At 43.6% G+C, this 24132-nt stretch overlaps 1 protein-coding gene across 1 annotated transcript; it reads right to left on the minus strand.

Annotated features, from left to right (window-relative positions):
* Nucleotides 1-567: 567 nt before the first annotated feature.
* Nucleotides 568-23666, minus strand: MCM3 (minichromosome maintenance complex component 3). Its single transcript, XM_083495146.1, has 17 exons — nt 23435-23666; nt 22270-22382; nt 21096-21304; nt 19893-20023; nt 18601-18839; nt 17068-17176; nt 16186-16339; nt 15506-15637; nt 14456-14664; nt 13310-13484; nt 12567-12693; nt 11430-11580; nt 10066-10206; nt 6691-6794; nt 3025-3116; nt 2098-2170; nt 568-1271 (listed from the first exon to the last, which is right to left on the minus strand). Exons 1-17 carry the CDS (start codon nt 23513-23515, stop codon nt 1073-1075), a joined length of 2439 nt encoding a protein of 812 aa, XP_083351272.1. The 5' UTR covers nt 23516-23666; the 3' UTR covers nt 568-1072.
* Nucleotides 23667-24132: the final 466 nt, after the last annotated feature.

Genomic DNA, 24132 nt, shown 5'->3' on the forward strand with positions numbered 1-24132 from the left:
TTCATCACCCTCCTAGATACTAGCAGATATCTCAGGTTAAGGAAGTTCGGCTTACAAATAAATGCAAGCAAATATCCCAAATGTTCTATTTCCTTGCAATCTTAAAAAATATATATATATTAGAATGGCCTTTACTATTTCTATACATTTTCCATTTTAATTCTAGCTGCAAAACTCCCGCGGTATCAAAAAGGACAAGATAAAGACCAAAGGAATACAAAAAGAAGTTTTTAGCCTTCCTAGCTCAATTCCCATATCACTTTGCAATGATAAGACACATGGCTGTCTTATGAGGGAGACATGTAGCTGCCTGTAGAAGTAATTTTCTCTAGCTGTATGCAAAATGAGGCTTCCAGGATCATCTTGATGCATGCTATACTCCAGTAACCAAAATAACTTCAGAAAAAAGCAATTGCTTTCAACGTTATGTAACAGAAACATGACTCACCCATGATTTAATTTTGGAATATTTGTTCCCAAAGGCAAAGCTGGCAGCGTATATAATGGGGAAGAGGAGCTACGCATGAGTACAGATACACAGTGAGAGAAATTTATTATTTGTAGAGCTGTCTTTGGTTGCAAATATACTTTAATAGCTTCATTCATTACAACCACATTTGGGTTATTTATTAAAAGTCCGTGTCAAGTAATTACATTCGTGAAGAAAATTTGAGCTGCTAAATAACAACAAATTGCAGGCATTGTAGGCTGTGATAGTTGAGGGGACAAAGGTGAAAAGCTTATAATTGCACCACTGTGCTATGTCAGCCTCTATATGTTTAACAACAGGAGATTTGCACAGATGTTTCTTTCCACCACTGGTTTCTTTAGGACATACCAGTGATTTTTAACTAAAAATTGCAATTAAGTACTTTTGAATGTAAATGTGCTCCCTTGCAAGAAGAAAAAATCCAAGGCAAATAAAGCCACATAAATGTTTTATAACATGGGCATCCCAAGTTGCAGTCAGTTCTCCTAATCTAGATGGATCAGGTGAGGAAAGCCAAACTTTTTAGATGGTCCTTATAGGAAGGTGCTGAAAAGGGGATTCTCCACACCAAGGAGCTGTTCATCAGATCAGGAAAATTATGTCATCTGACATCATGATCTGGTTGTCATCTTGCATCTGTTCCAAGGCCATCTTGACTTCCGCAGATGAAAAAGGGTTTGGGTTGTCTCGATTGATGGACTCCATTAGGCTCTTCAACCCCACAGACTGCGCATGAGCAGCTTTGAATACCTCCAGAAGGGCAGCCTTGAATGCTTTCAGTCTGTGCAGGTAGAAGAAAACAAACAAGGAGTCAAACAGTATGGTTTGGCTACACAGAACTCGGCTAGGCTCTCAAGCCATGAAGCAGCTAAGATGCTTTTAAAGAACAGTGTTTGAGCTCTGAGTCTCCCACCGCTGTTTGCATATTATTCTCTGCCTCTGCCACAAGATGCCACTGTGTCTCTGCTGCAGGAAGCGACAGCAGTCTGCAGTCTCTATCCATCTTTAATAGAGAGAACACAGAACAGGGTGAAAGAGGGTGAACTGAATGATCCCTCAAGTGGGGAACTTTGGATCTTAAAAAGGCCAGCCATGAAGCCACTGAAGGAAATGCTTATGTTTATGCCTTACAAGGCTGGGAAAATCCCTCACTGGATCAACATGAAACTTCACAATGAACCAAAAGAGATGCAGCTAATTTGCATACCTTAGTCATAAATAACTAGCATCATTTGACAATCTTTCAGACATGACAATCTTGGGTCTTATTTTAAAATTACTTTGAACTACAGAAAACTACAATAAGACTGAAATCCCAACTGCCCTTATCTGGGAGTAAGTCATTTAACTCAATAGGACTTATTTCTGAGTAGACACAGTTGAGATTGCACTGTTAGCCTCTGAAAATAATACTGACAAATGAGTTTTCACATCAAGGGTCAGAATAAGCATGACCTTCTTTGTTTTATTTATTTAAACTACCACATTTTCAAAATGACCAGCCACAAGACTACTTGTAATTCTACAAAGTCCCAGGGATCACACTAGTGCTTGAGCCTGCATCCCATTAAACTCTGACCTGTAATATTTATTTGCATACTACTCACCTGGATTCAGCCAACTTTGACTTAGTCTCACCAGTGCCCAAAGGTTCAGTAGTCTTGGGAGTGTGTGCCTCAACTAAATAATATCAAGAAGAGATGAGTTAGTCTTGAAGGTGTCACAAAATAGGGGAATGCAATGTCAACCAACAAACTTTGATCTATTATACACCAGCATAAACTTTAATGGACTCATCCTCTTCATCAGATGTGTCTAACTGATAATTAATGAGTAACAGATTTGTTCAGTCCTTAAGCTTTAAGGCTTTGCTGTTTTTGCTGCAACAAACCAACACAGCTCTCTCTCTCTCTCTCTGTGGAAATTACCCTGTTTATACAGCAAATATTTAACAGGCAGCCCGTGTGGTCTAGTGTAAAGGCATCAAACCAAGACCTATGACTGATGCTATAATCCTACATCCACGAACCTAGTAACGCCTCACTGAACTCAGTGTGACTTATTCCTTAGCCATCTTCTGTAGGGTTGCCCTGTTACATACCTTTTTATTTCTTGATTACTGTTACCACAGAAAAATAAAACACTTCTTTTGGTTAAAGAGCAGTAGATTTTAAGAGACCCAAGAGCAAAATTAACTGAAAAGGTTTGCAAGTACCGGAGAAACAAATACTGAGTATATGAACATTATGCAAGTGGTAAATTCTGGAACGGCAAAAACAGAAAAGCAACAGTTTTTCATAGTCTGGGTAGTTCTCCAGGGAAATCTGCGAGTTGACACTAAGCAGCTCCAAAGCTATCACACTTTCAGCAAGCTTGCCAGAGGTGGAGTGACTTTTGCAGCCAACTGCATGCTGAAATCCCTTGTGGGCAGATTCTACTGTGCAAATGAATCAAAAATATAGCGCATGAATGCCTTTTTTGGTCTGAATCCATTCATCTACTAGCCTGAGGAAGACCGGAGGGAAACTGCTCACCTTCTGGCATTTCCTCTTCAGTGTCGCTGAAGGAATAGGGATCATGAGTCTCCCCTTCCACTGGCTCATGATCACCAGAACGCGTCTTCCTTCTACAGAAGGACAAAAAGATTATAGCAATATTCTCACCACCCACAAATGGATAGAAATACCTGGAGTGTGTAGATTTGTGGAGAAAGGGAGGGAGAGGAGATATTGAGCTAGAAACCTCATTTTATTTTTTAAAAACTGTAAAAACCTATTCTGTGAAACTCTCCCTCCCTCCTATCTTCTACCTGGGTAGGGGACTGAAAAGGAGGGTAAGACTGGAAGCCAGTGACAATGGGAGGCAGAAAGCTACGGACTGAATAAAGTACCTTCCAGACCCTTCTAGTTTTATTACCTACTTTGGGTTTGTCCTTCAGATGGGTTTGAAACTTGCAGCCCTTCAGATATTGCTCAATTACAACTCCCATCAGCTCTAGACAGCATGGTCAAGGGTCAAGGCTGAGGGAAGCGGTAACTCAATTACGTCTGGAAGCCCAAAGGTCCCCACATCCCTGCTTTAGAAGAAAGCAGTCCAAATTATTCTAGATTTTACATTAAAAGCCATATTCTATGCAGTAATCTAATTGTAGCCATTCAGGTGGATGTATGGGGGACGACGACAATAATACTGCTTTTTGTTTTAGATGTCATTATTTGGGGTTGGAGAAGGAATGTGCAACCCATTTGCTGTGCGTAGACTGCACTGGTTACCTATTGAAACAAGTTGTTTCGGACTACAAAATCTTTGCAAGTATCTTAGCAAAGAGGTTGAAAAAGGTGTTACAAGAAGTTATACATAAAGATCAAGCGGGTTTCCTTCCTGGCAGACAGATGAAGGATAATATAAGGAATATAGTCAATCTGTTAGAATATCTGACAGCCAGGAATGAGAAACAAGCAGTGTTAATATTTGTGGATGCAGAAAAGGCCTTTGATAATATATCTTGGGACTTTATGTTAAAAAATTTAGAACACATGGAGGTGGGGAATGAATTTTTTAATGGAATAAAAGCGATATACACTGAACAAAGAGCTAAGCTGATTGTAAACAATATGACTATGGAAGAATTAAAAATATCAAAAGGTACGAGACAAGGATGTCCTCTTTCACCATTGTTATTCATAATGGTTCTGGAGATTTTCCTAAATTCAATAAGGAGAAATGAAGCAATAAAAGGTGTGTCAGTAGGCCGTAATGAATATAAAGTAAAAGCCTTTGCTGATGATCTGGTAATAACAGTGGAAGAACCGCCGGAAAGTTCAAAAGTTGTTTTGGAGGAAGTTGAACAATTTGGTCAAGTGGCAGGGTTTATATTGAATAAGAAAAGAAACTAAAATGTTAGCAAAAAATATGGATCAAGGTATGATAGAAACAATGCAACAACAAACAGGGATAGAAGTGGTGAAAAAAGTTAAATACCTGGGAATCTGGTTAACCCCCAAGAGTATTGATTTGTTTCAGAATAATTATGTGCCAGTGTGGAAGGGAATAAAGAAAGATCTAGAGGTGTGGGGCCAAATGAAGTTATCCTTTTGGGGGAGAATTTCAACGATTAAGATGAGTGTGCTGCCAAAGATGTTATTCTTATTTCAGACAATTCCAATAATTAAGGGGACAGCGATATTTAAAGAGTGGCAAAGAGCAATTTCAAGATATATCTGGCAGGGTAAGAAGCCAAGAATTATGTATAAGTTATTAACGGATGCAAAAGAAAGAGGCGGCTTCGCCCTGCCAGACTTGAAATTATATTACGAAGCTTCATGTCTTTGCTGGTTGAAAGAATGGATAAAGTTAAAAAATACTGAGTTATTGGACTTAGAAGGTTTTGATAACAGATTTGGCTGGCACGCATATCTATGGTGTGAGAAAAGAAAGATTCATAAAGGTTTCGAAAACCACATCTTTAGAAGATCTCTCATAGAAATATGGGAGAGATATAGAAGTTTATTAGAATCAAGAACTCCCCACTGGCTATCTCCGTTAGAAGTTATGAGTCTTAAGAAAGTCAATATGAGGGGGAACTGGATTACATATAAAGAATTGATTATAAAGGAGGGAGGAAAATGGAAAATGAAATCCTATGAAAAAGTGAAAGAGTATGTGTATGATTGGTTGCATTATTATCAGGTTAACGAAATGTTTAAAAAGGACTTAAAAGAAAGAGGTTATGAGGTAAAAGAATCGAAATTTCAAATAGAAATAATAAACAATGAAAATAAAATTTTGTCCAAGATGTATAAAATCTTGCTAGAATGGTATACAAAAGATGAGGAGGTTAAATCAGTTATGATACACTGGGCCAGAGATTTGGGTTATAATATACAGTTTAATGATTGGATAAAACTGTGGAATGAAAATATAAAATTTACGGCATGTACTGCGTTAAAGGAAAATGTTATGAAAATGATTTATAGATGGTACATCACACCTGTGAAACTGGCAAAAATGTATAAAACATGTAATAAGTGTTGGAAATGTAAAGAAAAAGAAGGAACACTTTATCAAATGTCGTGGGATTGTAAGAAGGTGAAGGGTTTCTGGGAAATGATATATAATGAGATGAAAAAGATGTTGAAATATACGTTTGTTAAGAAACCAGAGGCTTTTCTTCTAGGAATAGTAAGAAATGAAATAAATAGAATGGACTGTAAAGTTTTCCAATATGCAGTAACAGCAGCGAGAATATTATTGGCCCAAAATGGAAACAGGAACAACTGCCGACGCTCGAAGAATGGAGAATGAAACTGATGGAGTATGCTGAACTGGACAAACTAACAGGAAAGATCAGATATATACGAGATCAAAAGTTCATTGAAGACTGGGGAAAATTTTCAGACTATCTGAAATGTGTATGTGATGAGCAAATAACGCTAGTGGGATTTCAAGAAGTTCTGTAAATGATAGAGGACTATTGTATTGATGAAAACTAAGTGTGTGAAGGTTTATAAAATGCAATATAAAATCAGGAAATGCATATTTAAAAAATTGAATAATGGATGATTGTCAGAGAGGTTGAAGGAAGTCTAAAAGAGAAAATATGTGATAAATTTAGATTGGATACTATAAATGTATGTTGGAAAATTTAATAATTTTTTTTTTTTAAAAAAGAAACGAGTTGTTTCAAAGCTGCCCACCTGCCCATCACCTGACGTCATGTGATGCTTCCCTTTGAAGCCCCAACTTTCAGAACTTCCAAGCAAGCATCCTGGCACGGGTTTTCCATAGGACCGGAAGTGCATCTTGCTTGCTTTAAGCTCCCAATTGTTGCTTTGAAGTGCCTCCCTCCCTTCCTGTATGATGTCAGGTGGGGTTCCTGAAAATGGCCTCACGCTTGCTCTGTGAGCCAGAGGTTCCCCACCCGGTACATTATTGTGTGCAGCCACACAGCTTGTGCATTATGCAAAACACACACAATGTGACCCAGATTATCTGGGCCAGTGAGCTGCATGTAACTGTCTGAAAGCAACCCACCAAGTGAGCCACCGGCTGAACAGATAGTTGCAGTGAGATGGAAATGCAAGATGATCCATTAAATATGACAATTTTGTGGTTTTGCTATCTGTTGCCCAATGAAGACTTTTTCTTGAAGAACAAAAAAGCACATGTGGGTTCTCCTTACACCGCTTTTCTTTACTTACCTCTTTTTCTCTCTCGTTTCACTTTCTTGTGCAGCTTCATTCTCTGTGTCTGGGTCTGAACCATCTTCAGTCTGCTTCTTTCGCTTCTTTTCTTTTTCCAAAACCTTTGAAATGAGAGAAGCCCAAAGAATCTATAAGTAGGTCAGCTAATCAGCCATTTGCTCAGGAGCCGAGAAGTCTTAAAGGCAGAAGCCATATACACAGCCCAACAAGACAATGACAAAAATCCAACAACAACATACAAATCAATATGGCTAACCTGATCCAAAACAACCACCCACCCCACTCACACACGAAAACAAAGATCACCACAGCCAATCACAAACAAACAACCACACCCTAGGCTAACCCCAACCTCTCTCACCACCAAAGGAACACAAGTGAATAGCAGAGAACCTGCACAAGCGATGCTGACACAAAACCCCACATATATTAAGTAAAATAGAAACATCGCCACCCGACCCCACCTTCCCCCCTCCACCTCTTTCCCCCTTTTCTTCCTAATGTCTCAACAAATGAAACTGATCTGTAAAAAATGTTACTTGGAGAAAAAAAGAGAGAGATTGCACATACTTTTGTAAACCAAGAAAATCTTTAATAAAAAATAATAATCAGAAGGTGCAAAAAGAAAAAAAAAGCAGAAGCCATCAGCAATGTGGCTCCTTAGAACAGGAAGGTGAATTTTAGGTGGTTTTAAGCCTTAATTAAGGTTCAGTCTCCAAATAAATGAGATACCCAACACTGTAGCTTGAGGAGACATATAACCTGCACAGAAGCATGGTGACTTCTGTGTTATGATTAATACTGCAAGGGTTTAGAGACAATGTGTAGAAGAATGCAACCATTCATTTCACAACACACCTGATAAAAACGGACTCTGGTTTTCCTGCTCGCTGGACCAAAATTATGTGGTGACTAGCTAAGACACTTTTTTATTCCATCAGGCTTATGCAGGCAATTAAGAATACCTATTTCCACAATAGTTATTTGATTTAAATCCGTTTTATATTATTTTTATTGTATGGTTTTATGCATAGCTGTTGTGAACTACTTAATTAAAAAAAATGAAATAGCAGTAAATAAATATTCTTACATAAATAAACAGAGGCTGTACGGACAAAGAGATTGATTTACTCAGTATAACTACAGTCAATAAGCTGACCACCTGCATCTGTGAAATGCTTTGTAATTCAGGAGATTGTAAATTCTCCTACATGTGTCAAGAAGGCACAACCCACCCACAATCTCACTCAAAAGCCCCCAGGAACACTACTAGAGAAGTAAGCATTCATCACTTAGTATAGCCACTGCAGCCTCTGTTGGCTCCAGCTTGCCGTCAATGACATGGAGCTGAGATCAGGATCAACCAGCTAATGTCCAAGTAACGAGGGGCAGATTCATATACCGTATTTTTTGCTCTATGAGACGACCATAAGACACACCTAGTTTTTAGAGGAGGAAAGCAAGAAAAGCCAGCAAGAGCCGCGCTCACTCAGCACGCCTCTTTAAAGATAGAGCGGCTCTTGCTGGCTTTTCCGGGAGGCGGGAGAAGGGACTGACGGGCTGCCCTCCATCCCTTCTCCCACCTCCCTGAAAAGCCAGAGCAAGCTGCGCAGCTATCGCTGAAGCCAGCAGAGCAAGAGCGATAGCTGCGCAGCATCTCTTGCTCTGCTGGCTTCCCAGCGAAGCAGGATGAGGGACAGAAGGGGCTCCATAAGGGCTCCCTTCCGTTCCTCCTCCCGCTTCGCTGGGAAGCCAGCAGAACAAGAGGCGTTGCGCAGCTCTCGCTCTTGCTCTGCTGGCTTCAGCGAAAGCTGCGCAGCCTGCATTCGCTCCATAAGACGCACACACATTTCCCCTTTTTGGAGGGAAAAAGGTGTGTCTTATGGAACGAAAAATACGGTACATTAGTTACTAATAAAGGAAGGTGTATTTTACTGCATCACACCGTTGGTCCATCTAACTGAGTACCACTTCCATTCTCCAGGGTTTCCAACAGGAGCCTCTCTCGGCCCTGCCTGGAGACAGCTGATCTTTTGAACATAAAAGCATGTGCTCTACCACCAAGCTACATCCCTTATGAGTTCAGGGTGTCGGCAGCAGAGGAGCCAGCGTGCTCCATTTCTTCTGCTCATCCAACCTGCAGCATTCCTCCTTTCGTTTCCCAATCTCACCCTTTGTATGAAAGGATTGCCGATGTGTGTCAAGATACCAAATACAAGCCAAGTGAAGAGAATTTTATCACCTATGCACAACTGCTCAGAAATCTGCAGGATGGGAGGGAAATGACAAGATTTTTGTCTCTTGGAAGGATACTACTACAACAACTGACTTATCAAGTGGTCCTAACAGTGCTGCAAGTCACCACATGGTAAATAGTTACCTGCGCTCTCTCATTCTGCCCTTGGCTAAGTGGGGCAGCACCATGGTGCACTTACTTTTTGCTACTGAAAATCCTTTACCCTTCAGGAACAAGGATGCATGTGTTGCTTCAGCACATGCAAACGGCCCTTTGATCCCCTCCTGAAGGACTAGTAATTGGTCCTGCCTCGACCCTGGCCAGAAGTCAAGAGCAACAGAGCTCTACTTTGTGCAGCAGAGCTGTGCACAGCAACGACCATTGTCAAGGAAAAGCTTCAGCACAGCAGCAATAATTCTGGTTCCTAGACTCAGCAGAGTGATGGAGTTCTCCTGTCCAATCCAGCAACATCTGTGTAGCAATTCACACAAGTGCTGAGCCATTACAAAACTCTGCACAGCAGATAACACTATAGGTTTTTGGAGCAGCAATAAAATTACCGTATTTTTCGCTCTATAGGACGCACTTTTTCCCTTCTAAAAAGTAAGGGAAAATATGTGTGCGTCTTATGGAGCGAATGCAGGCTGCGCGGCTAAGCCCAAAGCCAGAACAGGGAGATGGAGCGCTGTTCTAGCTTGGGGTTAGCTGCGCAAAGCTTCCGCAGGGCAGCAGGGTGAAGGCTGTCCCCGAAGCCAGAACAGCAAGAGGCTATCCCAGAAGCCAGATCCCTCTTGCTGTTCTGGCTTCTGGGGTTCAGAATTTTTTTCTTATTGTTTCCTCCCCCCCCCCCAAACTAGGTGCGTTTTATCATCTGTTGCGTCCTATAGAGCGAAAAATATGGTAAGCAAACCTCTGCCACTCGATGAGAAAAGACCAGCATCCTCTTCTGCCGTTTGTGAATATGAAGGTAAAGTCCATCTAATTACTGATCACTATAAGCCACCTTGGGAACATTTACAGGGAAGAACACTTGAAATAATGGATGACATTAGTACCATTAAAAGATACAAGCCAAGCGCTACCAAATACCTGTCCCCAGGTTATGATAACAGGCAATCCAGCAATAGTTTGCACACCTTTTTGAAGTAGGCAAATTGCACCAGCTCTAAAGCAGCTTTGGCATCCTGCTTGTCCACTGTTTTGCTCATCCTGGCTTTAGCATGTGCAGTTGAGAGTCTGATCAGAGTTTCCAGCGTACGGGCCGTTATAGGGGAAGTCTGGAAAGTAAGATAGAACCATTGAGCTGCTGAATGATAAAAAGAATGAGACTCCCATTTCTGGCAATCACTTGTACAACAAATACATAGCAGCACATAAAGGGAAGAAGCCACAGGGTTCTTTTGCTATAGCCAAGCAAGGAGACTACCAAGGTTATGCAGCTGACAATTCAAGCTGCAGGACAAGTCTCTGATAAGCACTACATGCTCCTGTAATCTTCCACAATGTGAACTGCAAATGTCTCTCTCTCTCTCTCTGTCTCTCCTAGGCAGGCGACAACTACATGCAGCCTTTGAAAAAGGAAAAAAATATGAAAACCAAATACAGTCATACCTTGGGTTACAGACGCTTCAGGTTGCATTTTTTCAGGTTACAGAACCGCCGAAACCCGGAAGTACCGGAATGGGTTACTTCTGGGTTTCGGCGGTCGCTTATGCACATAAGCACTAAATCGCGCTTTGCACATGTGCAGAAGCGCCAAATTGCAACCCGTGTGTGTGCAGACACACCACTGCAGGTTGTGAACATGCATCCCGAACAGATCACGTTTGCAACATGAGCGTCCACTGTACATGTAATTTCTCAGATCCATAAAAAGAATCTGCCCACCCATCTGCCAATACTAGTGTGTTACATGCAGTTGCAATTTTTTTAAAAAGCGTGCTTTAAATTCAATGGGATTTTAATCCGAGGCTACAGGTTCCACTCCTAGATTTTGTATGTTATGGATGGGGGCCAGGGAACATTATGATGCTCAGGTAACTTCCATCTGCACAAAATCCTCTTATTAAGCAGTGCTGCAGCCCTATAGCATTGTTCCCCTGCTGCTGTTATTCAGAGAGGAAAGTGAGGATTTCCAGGCCGAGTTCGGCTGACTGAAAAGCAGCTAAGCTGCACATCGGAAAGCAAAACAGCTGCATAGTCAAGGCTACTTTGATTCAAATATACAGTACAATTATTTGTTCCTCCTCCTAAGAGTTCAAAAGGAACATTGCTTTTACCTCAGAAGTCCAGAGGTGTAAAGTAAGCTGAGGAAAACCACATGCCCATTGCCATCCAGAAACCTCTGCAGTTCAGCAGGTGTCTGAACTTGGGTTTCTTTGTGTCTTAACACAATGTTCTTGTGCTACTACATCACATGTAATAGGTAATTTTCTCAATTTCAGCTTTGCTCTCCTCCCCCACCTTTTCCCCAGTAAAAAGGACCCAGCCCCCTACTCACTCTAGCCACATCAGAGCTGATCTGGTCCTGACTGCGAAGAGAAGAATATTCCTGAGCGATGAAGGCTGCTGCTTCCTCGGTCAAGACTGGCTTGATCATCTTGGCGAAATGAATGTATTTCCTCATGAACTCCACACTAACGATCTTCTCTCTGTTTGGCAAACGCAAAGTGATCAAGTTCTGTAAGCAATTCAAAGTAGGTTCCTCCCTTCAATGGGTCGAATACACAGCCCTAACTGTAAAAAGATGAGAATTAAAGCCAGTGAACCCATTTGCCATTTCCCTTTTATGAACCCTGCAGCCTCACATCCCTAAACTAATGTTTCTATTAAGAACTGTGGTGGAAGCACCTTGCAGGAGGGAAGTCTCAGAAAAATGCGGGGGGGGGGGGGTGCCTCTCTGGAGAGGACTCTCCTTACCTCCAACTCCCAGAACTGCCCTGCGCAGAGAAGGAAAGTAGTAGGGGGGTCCCCAACACAAAAAAAGATGGAGGGGCGGGATCTTCTCTATGAGGAAGAGTAACAGTGCTTAAGGCTTTCAAGTATAGTGGGGCGGAACTACTAAGGAGGATAATATGAACAAAAGCTTATAAACTCATAAATGCTGGAGCCAAAAGTTCTCCTCTCTTGCCACAATGCCTGTCACCCAATGACTTTGAATCGGCAATAGATCCACCACAGACAGAGGTACTTCACAATACGCGTAAGAAAGTCAATGAATTCACAAGGTGCAGGGCTAGTTGGGGGTTGGATAGCTTTAAAAGGGGGAGTCATGGAAGATGCATCCTATCTAATAGGATGCAATGAGGAACAGGGCAATGCCTTCCATCTCCTGCCTGTGAACTTTCAGACACACAGCTCACCATTGGAAAATAAAAGCCGGACCTTTGGTTTGATCCAGCGGGGCTGCTCTTATACTATCTAACCAAAACTTCCTGTCCGTTCCCGAGAAAGCAAAATAATTCCAAGTGTGTGTGTGATATAGGGCCCCTGAATATAGGCTACTGGTTTGCATTTCTATACGGTTTGGAGGCTGCGCTTTAAGCCACCTGTGTTTTAAGCTACAGTAAGTGGGGCAGGAGAAGAGATTACAGCAATCAATCTATCTGTAAGGAGGAAGACTGTGGGAGGCACTCACTTCCTCCTCTTAGGCCCATGCAGTAGATCGTCGTGTTTTTCATACACCTGCAGCTCGTGGTCCTCCTCCTCAGCAAAGGCAGGATCATCGGTGGCCAACAGCTCAACGGTGCTACCCAAAGGCATGGCTGGAAAAAGAAGGGAAGGGTTGCCTGGAGACATATCTAGGTCACATTCAATTACTATAGCAACAGACACAAAAACCAGCACCTTCTCACTGTACTGTTTCCTGAAAAGCTCCATTTAAAAGGAAAAAATCTGAGCAGCAGGGATGAGAAGAGCCAAGCTGCCAAAGCTCCCTCTAACAATGAAAGCAGGCATGGTGAAATAAACCTGTATTATCGGTCCATTTTTGACTCTGACCCTACCCACAAGGGGCATGTTGCCCAGGTGGAAATGTGGCCCTGGGGCTGAAATGGTTCCCTGATCCCCGTCATAGGAGAAAAGTCTTCTGCTTTTTCTCCCCTACACCTCTGCATGCTAAAGTTCTATTTCCCCCTCAACTTCCAACCTGGCTTCCTATTAGTTGGGGTGCAATTCCTTATCTAATGTTAGGAGCATCCCTGCATTCCACAGGCAACTTAGCATGATCACTCCACCTCCCACAACAGCAAGTGAAGACCTGAAAATATGCCATGGCACAACAGGAGTGTTGCTTACAAAAGAAAGAAGCCTTGGGTAACTCCAATTAATTCTCATGTCACATAGGATTGCCCACAAAGCTTTTCGGGAAGAGAGACTCACCATCTCCATCCTGTTCACCAGCCGCTCTGTAACGATGCATCCGCAAAACATGGTCCGAAATCTCCCGATCTAGCTCTGGATCCATTTGATCCAAGACAATGAAGAGCAAATCAAATCGAGACAGTAGAGAGTCCTGCAAGCCAATGTTCTCCATGGGGGTTTTGTATTGGTCATACTGTAAAAAGTTATAAGAAAAAACAGCACGTTCAGCCTGCAACTGTTAAGGGTATCTTATTCCTAAAGAGGGAAATAAGGCTTACTGGACGGGGAGAGCAATAAAGAGAAACCCGGCATTTTCTGAAATAAAAAAAATAAGAAGCACAAATATTGGTACTCATGCATACCATGGTACTGTTTTTGAGTACAGGAAATGCAGGTGAATGACAGCCAAAGCTTGCCATTCACATTCCCCTCATTCTCTATTACATCAAAGAACTCCATTTTCAAATAAAGACAAACAAACACAAACCACTGTGGTGACTCTGGCCTGCTTGGCATGGCCATTGCCATTTTTAAAGCCAATTTTGGGAGCAACAACATTCACATGTCTATTCAAATGCATATATACCTTGTTCCCTTTGCCTACGTATTACAGCACTTGGTTTTAATTGTTTAATATTAAACTATCCACCCTGAAATCTTATATAAGCCAGGCTATAAATGGATTAAGTAAAATGTGTTTAGTACAATTCACAGCATGTACCTGGGTCATTACATCGTGAATCTCCTGTTTCTGTCAGCAAACATCACTCATTGCATGGAAGACCACAATATCAACTCACGTGGCAAGTTCATCTGGATCACATGTTTCAAAGAACTCTTTATTGACTTGGGGGCAAGAGGGCAGGAAGCACCCTACCCTCTGGCCAGTCACTGAACAAAGTGCAAAATGCAGATTGATGCCAACTGGAGAATTCCACCTGAAACTATGCCAGGGGTTCACCATCAGCAGTGTGTGAGAATGTATATGACCATCTGAAGAAGGCTATCCCCATATTTAAGATGACACAACCTCTTTAGCTGCAGCCCCACAGACTAACAAAACCAGTATCAAAATTTAAAGCAATAAAAAGGAAACCGGAACGGTCTGCAAAGTCAACAACTTTGCCATTAGGTGTGCCTGAAGAAGCATTCGTAAGTACTCACCTTTCCATACACTGGGTTGGCAGCTGCTAGGACGCTGCAGCGAGCATTGAGCTGGGCCTGAATACCTGCCTTGGCAATGGTAACCCGACCTTGCTCCATCACCTCATGGATAGCTGTGCGGTCAATGTCAGACATCTTATCAAATTCATCAATGCACACCACACCCCGGTCAGCCAAGACCATGGCACCTGCTTCCAGACAACGCTCTCCTGAAGACAGTAAATTGAGAGTACGCATGAGTTTGGACACAGCTCCATTCACACCTTTCCAACTAGGTGGACTGGAATACTGATATCCAAGCCCTCAAGTGTTATACTACTTCCCCATCTCCATGAATACAGTGTCCCAGCATTGTCCCTTAACATTCAGTAAGTCCTACGGAAGATCAAAGACAGTCTAGCCCATTGCTATGGGCCTCCAGTTGCCCTGGATCAGAAAATCGAAGCACACATGTTAATTACACCCATCCACTGACCACAACTTGAGCATTCATCTCCAAGTTAGCAAAAGCGATATGCTAAGCAGTACATATTAGCCAAAGGCTGCTGTTCCACCTGAAAGGCAGACTATTTAGCAGAATTAGCTCCTAGAGTACTGTTTCCATCTATGAAGCTGCCAATAATCTGTGCAGATCCTGCACATAAATGCTTACTTCTGCAATTCAACTAGCAGCAACATTGTACTTTCCCAATGCCTCACTTCTGCTCAGTGCAAATGGGTTACAAATGAGGATATCGAACATGTTTTTGTCCACAGATATGCACAGGTGTTAAGAAAGAATTAAAACATACACCCATTTTTCCAGCAAGGAACACGAAGAGACCCAAACCAGTTATAACCAGCAGGCTGGTGGCAGAGCAAGAGATATAACCCAATTTGTAACAGCCATAAGACAACTTTGCTCTCCACAGAGCTGTGCCCCATTGATGTCTCCAGTTCCGGCTCCAACTGCCACACAAGAACACACTATCTTGACTTCAGAGAGCCGGTCATCAGCCTGTGTTTCCCACTGCAGTGACTGCTAACCTTGCGCGTTAGCCTGCTCCTTACCAGTTTCCGGGTCTGTAGTGACAGCAGCAGTCAGACCGACTCCAGAGGAACCCCTGCCTGTGGTGGGGATGGCCCGTGGAGCTGTGCACAGCACATAACGCAGCAACTGAGACTTTGCAACAGAAGGGTCACCTGAAAGAGAAGAGACAGTGGGCTCGTTATGATGTTAACACAGCCTCAGTACAGAACCTCTAGCCTTCCATTTTGGCCCATGAGACTATCATGGCCATACCATGCTCACCTGTCTTACACTTGATGTCATCTATGGCATCAGGTCTGGGGCAGACAAAGCTGAACTTGGGCCAAAAGGGGTTTTGCAGGCATTGCTGATTGGCTGATGATCAGCACCCGCAAAGCCCTATACAAAGTGCTGTGCTTGGGACTTCACAAGTGCTGGCCATCAGCTGACCAGTGCCCACTTGGACTGTGCCTTTGCCCATGGGGTTTGATTTCAAATTGCAGAAGCCCAGACAGGTCACACAAGGTCACAGAGGCATTAGGTGATTGACAGATGGGTGGCCCTGGCCCCAACTACTACAGGACAACTAAGTGGCAAAGCAATACAACAAAACAGAATTTAAACATCTTCAAAACAACTAAAAACATCTAAACTATGGCTAGCAAGATATGAACATTTCCATGATATATATTGTTTAAAAGAAAAGTGCCCACAGTCATACCAATTAGCAGGATGTTAATATCCCCTCGGAGGCGACTTTTGTTCTCCAGCACCTTCTCCACTCCACCAAGCAACATGCAGAGAATTGCCTTCTTGATGTACTCGTGCCCATGGATACTGGGAGCCAGAGACCTTGAAAGCTGATCAAACACATCCTAGTTTCAGGAAACAAGTAGCAGAAAAATGTATTAGGAGGTGCCCATAGACAATTAACCATGGTTTCAAATGGCAACAGAAATCAAAACTACTTTCAAAGCACATCAGGAAAAGGAGGTTTCCGCCACAATTGTATGGAGGGTCAGAACTGGTTTAAGGTAACACCCATACTGGAACTAATATTTTTCAGTATCAGTTGAAAAAATGTAATACAGTACAGTGATCATGATATATTATGGAATATGTCAGTGCAAGATGACGCTATAGAAACACACTAAGATGTATTTGCTTATTAGCGGTATTTGAAGGCCAGTATATGCCGAAGTTTCTCAATGTCTCACAACAACAAAACCCCACAATTTAAAACTGAATAAACCATAAAATGAGCAGAGTAAAAATGGCTTTAAGCCTAAAAGATTTTTAAAAATTCAATGCAGGCATTCCTAATTTTAATTTTAGTTTTGATTTTACTATAAACAGGCTCCTTATAATTAAGATCTAAAGCCCTTCACACTACTCTCTGCAACCACAGTTTTTATCACAAAGTTTACAAGGTCCACTTAACACATTCCACTTTTAGGCACATGGTTTAAACATTGTACGCCTCAGAACTGACTACAAGAAACACAGGGATTGGTTGCAACTCTGCTGAGTCAACATTAAAAGCAAACCTGAATCTTCCCAAGCAAAATATGTGAAATTGCCCTAACATCACAGCCCAATTTACCTTTGAGTGGCTTTTGCTGAATTTTTTTATCTTGGAAATATCAGCTGATGAATATTCAGGCCGAACCTCCTTATTCATCTGCTTCACTTGGCAAGCAATCAGAATAGTCCTAGAGAAGGTGAGAAAACACAGACCCTTTGTTACAGGTCTAGACAGACCAGCTGCAGATTAGCAGAAGATTGGTCAAATTTTTTTTTGACAAATCTTAGTCAATAAGTGTTTGGTCCATTTCTAATGAGACTTTAGAGAAGGTACAATGCTCAGGGTACCTTTTTTTAAGCCATACTCCACTTCACTACATTAATATCTGCAGAGCTATAATGTTTTAAATTTTCAAAAGACTTATATTCACTAAAAAGTATCTCCAGTTAATTTTTTTTTAAACACACACACAGATAAAACACAATCTGAAGAGTCTTTCTCTGCTTTCTTCTTATACTATATGAATGGTCTCCAAGATGATGGGCTGGTTCACATGCAGCTAGAAGCCATGGTTTAGCACTATGTACACAAGCCACAATGAACCTGAACTAATTACACACTACCTCCCTGCCACGGCTGCTTCCCAATACTGGCCTCATATTGAAGGCAAGTCTGAAGTGGGGGAAGCCTGTGCACACAGATGGGGAACAATGTCATTTGTCCTACAGCCCCTTCTCCTTAATTTAGTGTGAGGACAGGCAAGTTGTACTTGATGAGCAGAAAGGGAAAGGCCTTCAGAAGCACTCCTAGTGACCTAGGAAAAGTATTAATTGGCTACTAAGCCAAAGAACAATTTGTGGACCTCTGAATATGATACTAAGTCTTCTGGGTGCTGCTACTCTCCTGCATTTAAGAATGGCATGTTCAATGGGAGGATAGAGGGATTATCAGATTTTGCATTCACAATTTACATATTGGCATGTGTAAATTCTTATGTATGCACCACCTGCAATTTTAGGAGAAAAGTGTGATGGAGGAGAAACAAAGGAAACCATTTTGTGAGGGGCTTCAGGCAAATTCTTATGATGGGAGAGAGACAGAGAAACACACACACACAAAAAACCTCATACTGAGAGAGGCCAACAGAGATCACACAGACCAGAAACAGCAAGTCAATGCTTAAAAGGATCATAAGAACATGTGTGAAGGACAGAATCACACAATTTATCAAGAGAACTAAGATCTACATGATGCACTTTAGAAGTCAGGCTATCTGGAATTTTTTCAGCACATATATTTGGCAATGTCCTTTGTGAAATAAACTGACATTAATCCTCTTATAGAATTGGGGGGGGGGGCAGGTCTTGGCATAGCAATACCTTCCCTAGGACAAGGCAGAATCTTTGTAAACTGCCAGAAGATTTAACAGACAAGAGGAATGAAGTTTAAAATGTTGTAATATCATTACCATAACTAGGCAGATAATGTTTTCAGATTCTGTGACAAGTAGGCAGCAGTAAGGGGGCAAGAATCCATTGCAAGAAGCCTTGCTGAGTAGTTTGATTTTCTGACAGCACGCCAACAAATGAGCTTGCCTGCTGAGCGTTTTACCTAAATGTCCCTGAAGTGTAGCCACCTTTCTTTCCTGGCAGACAACGGAACGTCCCAATGACCTGCACTCTGTCCCCCGGTTTCACCTTGTCTACCAAGTCATCGTCTAAAATGATGTCCACAGAGCGAGGGAGCTGCCCAGCTGGTGCTTTCTCTGGCATCTCTTGGATTGTGATTGTCTGGTGGTCCTTGTAGGTAGACAGGCCATATTCTGTCTCAAGTGGGTTGTTCTCTTCATCCTAGATAACCAGCATAAGATAAAAATGTAACTTGCTTTTTAGTGTAGCCTGTTATGTCCACACTGGGTGGTGCCCAGGCATGGCCCAAGTGCCACTTAGGGAAATGCTGCCGTTAAGTAATTTAGCAAGGTAATTTAGCATGAGAGATTATTTTAACTGTAAGCTTGGAGGATCATAAAATAATTGGTTTTTTTATGGGCAAATAAATTGAAGAGATTCTGGTAGACTCACTACTTCAACACATCAACACTTTCTGCTATTATTATTTGTTAAATTTGTATACTGCCCTATACCTGCAGGTCTCAGGGCAGTTCACAATGTATCAAGACACAGCTGGTTTTTCAGCCAAAACAAAATTGTCACAGTTAAGGAAGGTTACAAGCTGACCAGTATATCCTATGCAGAAGCAGTTGCAGAAGCATGTGTTGCTGCAGCAGCTGTTTTGGAGGAGGGGTTACACATAGAGATATTGAACAGCACAAACCCTTTCAGACAACATTTTTTTTGGGGGGTGCATCATTTAGAACCAATTTTCAGGGAGCACAAAGGGCAGCAGGACACATAGCCTCCCTCAATTCTCTCTCCTTTTAGCAGAAAAAGAATACAGTGGTGCCTCGCAAGACGAAAATAATCCGTTCCGCGAGTCTCTTCATCTAGCGGTTTTTTCGTCTTGCGAAGCAACCCTATTAGCGGCTTAGCGGCTATTAAAGGCTTAGCGGCTAAAAGGCTATTAGCGGCTTAGCGGCTTAGAAAAAGGGGGGAGCGGAAAAAAATCGTAACACTCGCAAGACGTTTTCGTCTTGCGAAGCAAGCCCATAGGGAAATTCGTCTTGCGAAGCAGCTCAAAAACGGAAAACCCTTTCGTCTAGCGGGTTTTCTGTCTTGCGAGGCATTCGTCTTGCGGGGCACCACTGTACATGAAAGAAGTACTCTTAAAGAGGTAGGAAACTGAGGAGAAAATAGAATTGAGATAATTTGGATAAAGGATCCACTGAGGAATGCCCATCCTGTTGATGGGAACACCCTTGAGGACACGAAACCCACTTGGCTCACCTTGGTAGGGTAAACAGCAGCTGATGGAAAAGGTTCCAGGGATGTCATATCTGTGTACCGGCGCTCAATTGTCTTCTTGGTAGCAGGGCAATAGTGCACACTGCGCACAATCTTTGGGCGGACCAAAGAACCTGTGTTGGAGTGGGAACAGCCTTTAATTTTGTTTTAGGTCACAATACTCTGCAAAAAGAGATGTTGCATTAACAGCATTCACCCCAGACATTCGCAAGTGAAATTCCAAATTTTCATTTCAGAGCCTAACATGAAAAGCCTGATTCTGTCCAGGGCTACAGCCTAAATACCTGTTTAAATATGCTGTAACTGACCCCAAAGGAAATCTATTTCCCACAGGTGCTTCCTTACTCCCCAGGAATAGCCATGACCAACATCAGAGCTCATGAATGTTCTTTTTCAGAACGTGCTTCAACATTCCCAATTCCTTGTCAGATTCCTACACTCTCTCTCTTCCAGCCAATGCAAAGACAGGAAGAAATCCCAAAGCTAGATTGACAGTCTCCAAGCTGGCTGGGGGAAGATTCTGCTGCTCCTGGCCCACTCCCCGTACCACTGTTTCCACACAAATGTCCTCTCCCACAGTAGCATCAAGAGACAACCCCCACCCCAGCCACCCATCTTCCTTTGTGAGCGGCCCCACCCCAGTCAAAAAGGCATTTGCCAAGGTATTTACTTCCACCCAAATACATAAGACCTATACAGGTATTACAAGGCACATAAAAGCACACAGGGAAAAACAAGGGGCTGTGTGATCGCTGCGCCCCTGCCCTCTTCAGTCTGGCACTATCAGCCTCGATTTGCAGACTTGCAGAGGGCAACTGTGTGAAACAGGCACCCTCCGGAGTCCTGCATGCAAGGAGGCACCTTGTGCATTGTGGAACCCATGGAACTCATGGAAACAAGAAGCTCCCTGCTTCACACAGTTGTCCTCTGCAAGTTGAGGCCTGTGGGCAGCATTCTCATTGCCACTGCCCCCCCCCATGTTTTCTCTATACCTCATGGCAACACCAAAACAGGGCCACTATATCCATTATGCCACACTTAGCTTTGCCCTGCAGAGTCATTTATTTAGACCACTGATGGTACATGTTTTCGCAGAGGAATCAAGTGCTTGAAAAGACTGCCATTGGTCCCACTACATTCCCATCCATGCAGTATTAAAAGCTGTCCTCACTTTGTTTAACTCACATTTCGTTACAATACCCTCCACACAGACAATGCAGCTGAGAAAGTGGGATGTCAACGTCCGTGGTGTCACATGTTTAGATCCAAAGCTTCCCTCAAGCCCAATGTAAAAATCTTCATACTGCTTGGAATAGGTGGCGTCAACAGAAGCAACAAAGTCCTTCAGGGCACGCTGGAAAGCCACCATCTCCTCAAAGGCACTGTTCAGCAAACTGGAGCAAAGATGAACAAGATTCTGGTGTCAGAATCCCTAATGCCACGTCAGCCCCTACCAATATGTCAGTTGCTGGCAGTTTTTTCCAGGGGAAGGGAGACAGAAGATCCCTGGTCTTCTAAGGGATGCTTATTGGCCTTCCTCCCCTTTCTAATCTCTGTGGCCAAACAGTTCTTTCTTCCTATATGGAAACTACATCAACTTCTGCCATTTTACTCTACGTATGCTAAATCTTCATAACACTTAGGCAGGAAGAACCCGCTGCATAAATATAAGATGGGAGACACCTGGATTTCATGTATGCACTGCAAGGGGTTGGGCATTGCAGGGCGAGAATCCTCAGGGGTCCTTCCAACTCCACAATTTCTAGCTAAGAAATGCAACACCTGGAAGCTTCCCAATGACAAGAGCCAGAGAAATCAGCCACCATGGCTCCTGAAAAGCGCTTAAGACAGCCTTCTCTTCCTTTTTCAACTCTTTTGAGGTTGTTGTTTACATTGTGTTACCACTCAATGGGCTGTTTTATATTTTCAAACCCTGCTCCAGATTTAATTCCACATATACAAGTTTCTTACTGTGGCAATTTTAAACCATTGTTTATCAATCACATTGACAGTAGCATCTTATTCTTTAAAAAGTAGCTGTCATATGCAGTTCTTTGATTCCATTCCAGTGTGATGCATACTAAGGCTTTTGTGTCTTAAACGTTGCATTATATACAGATCTATTTGTATTCATTTATTTTAAAAAACCAGTTGTACAGGAGGCAGTGAGATGTTCCTGAGCTTACAAGTACTGCAGCTGACCGAAAGAAAAGGGAGGGGGAAGGGTAAGAGTTAGAAGGGACCCCTAGAGTCATCTACTCCAACCCCTCCGCAATACAGGAATCTCAATGAAAGCATAAATATACACACACTATATCTATCTATCTATCCGCGGTGACCCAGCACAAATGTAACTTACCGACTGGCTCTCTTCTCATTTTTTCTTCGGAGGTCATTGATGTTCACAATCAGGCGGTACTGGTTGTCGCTAATCATGTCCCGGACTTTACTCTGGTAAATCCCCTGGTCTTCCTGCAACAAAGATCAGATCCCAACCTTTGCTGGAGCCCAAGACCCAAAGAATTGCAAGGGACTCCGGCATCATGCAGGGTGACATACCCCCCAAAAGAAACAGTCGCAACTATACACCTGTACACACACACATACACACACATCCACATATACAGTCATACCTCGGGTGGAAGTTGCTTCAGGTTGAGCACTTTCGGGTTGCGCTCTGCAGCGACCCGGAAGTAACGGAACACATTACTTCTGGGTTTCACTGCTCACACATGCACAGACGGTCAAAATGATGTCATGTGCATGCACAGAAGCGGCGAATCGCAACGCGCAGACGTAGGCTGCGTTCGCTTCAGGATGTGAACAGGGCTCCAGAACGGATCCCATTTGTATCCAGATGTACCACTGTGTGTGTGTGTGTGCGCGCGCGCGCAAAGTGGTACCTTGGGTTAAGTACTTCATTCGTTCCGGAGGTCTGTTCTTAACATGAAACTGTTCTTAACCTGAGGTACCACTTTAACTAATGGGGCCTCCTGCTGCTGCCATGCTGCCGGAGCACGATTTCTGTTCTCATCCTGAAGCAAAGTTCTTAACCCGAGGTACTATTTCTGGGTTAGCGGAGTCTGTGACCTGAAGCGTATGTAACCTGAGGTACCACTGTATAGACACACACATATACAAACGTATGCATATATATATATATATGTGTGTGTGTGTGTGTGTGTGTATCCACGTAGCATAACCATCAGGATGAGCGTGAGCTCTATTCCCTGGGGGCTTAAGCCCTCCTTCCCCCAGGGGACCCCCACCCACCTAGGCCTGCCTCACCCCTATGACCCCCCCCCCGGCCTTTCGCCAAAGCCCCTTCGCAGCCCCGCTCGGCCCGAGGAGGACGCAAGAGGTTTCCACAGGCACCGAGGCGCGTCGCCCACACAATCGGGATTCCAATGAATTCAATTTTACGAAGCGAGGCGCGCCGAGGCCCAAGTCCTAACGAGTCACGAAGCTGCACTCTGCACATGCTCGGCCGCCGTCCGGCCCACATACCCCCCCCCCTCGCGCACCTCGTCGTCCAGGAAGTCCAGGTAATCCCTCTGGGCCTCCCTCAGCTCCGCGTCGTCCAGCACCGCCGCCGCCGCCGCCATCCTTCCTCCCGGCTCCGTCCTCTTCGCTCTCCGGCTCCCTCACGGTTTTGGCGCCAAAAGCGCGCCGCCTTTTCCCGCCAAACCGAGCGGAGGGCGGGGGGCGGGGCTCTCGATCACGCCGCCCAATGGATCGGCACGCACGGCGCGGAACTCCGCTCGCGGCGCCGCGCACGTCCGGAAACTGCCGGCCAATCCGGCGGTAGGCGCGGGAGGGAGGAGGCGGGCCCTCACGCCCCCGGTGCATTGTGGGGCTTGTAGTTCGTGGCCGTGACTTCCTGGTTTCTCCCGGTTTCCCGCGCGAAATGAGCCTGCCTGTAACACTGCGGCCAGGAGGGGGCGGTAATAGGCCTTTCCCCCACCAAACAAGGGTCAGCGAACTTTTTCAGCCGGGGGCCGGTCCCCTGTCCCGCAGACCTTGTGGGGGGCCGGACTATATTTTTTTTGGGGGGGAGAACAAATTCCTATGCCCCACAAATAACCCAGAGATGCATTTTAAATAAAAGCACACTTTTTACTCATGGTAAAACACACTGATTCCTGGAACCACCCGGGGGCCAGATTGGGAAGGCGATTGAGCTGGATCCGGCCCCCGGGCCTTAGTTTGCCTACCCATGCTC

This window comes from Podarcis liolepis, assembly GCF_965112155.1.
Source record: "Podarcis liolepis genome assembly, chromosome: 3".
In the NCBI taxonomy this organism is placed as follows: Eukaryota; Metazoa; Chordata; class Lepidosauria; order Squamata; family Lacertidae; genus Podarcis; species Podarcis liolepis.

Bases quoted from the DNA above. Each gene is read 5' to 3' on its own strand.
- MCM3 (XM_083495146.1), bottom strand. From the start codon at position 23,515: ATGGCGGCGGCGGCGGCGGTGCTGGACGACGCGGAGCTGAGGGAGGCC. The intron at 16,340-17,067 runs GTAAATTGGGCT...TCCTGAAACTAG, and splicing joins TCAGCAAAAGCCACTCAAAG to GATGTGTTTGATCAGCTTTC. The intron at 14,665-15,505 runs GTAAGGAGCAGG...TACTGTCTTCAG, and splicing joins CACTACAGACCCGGAAACTG to GAGAGCGTTGTCTGGAAGCA.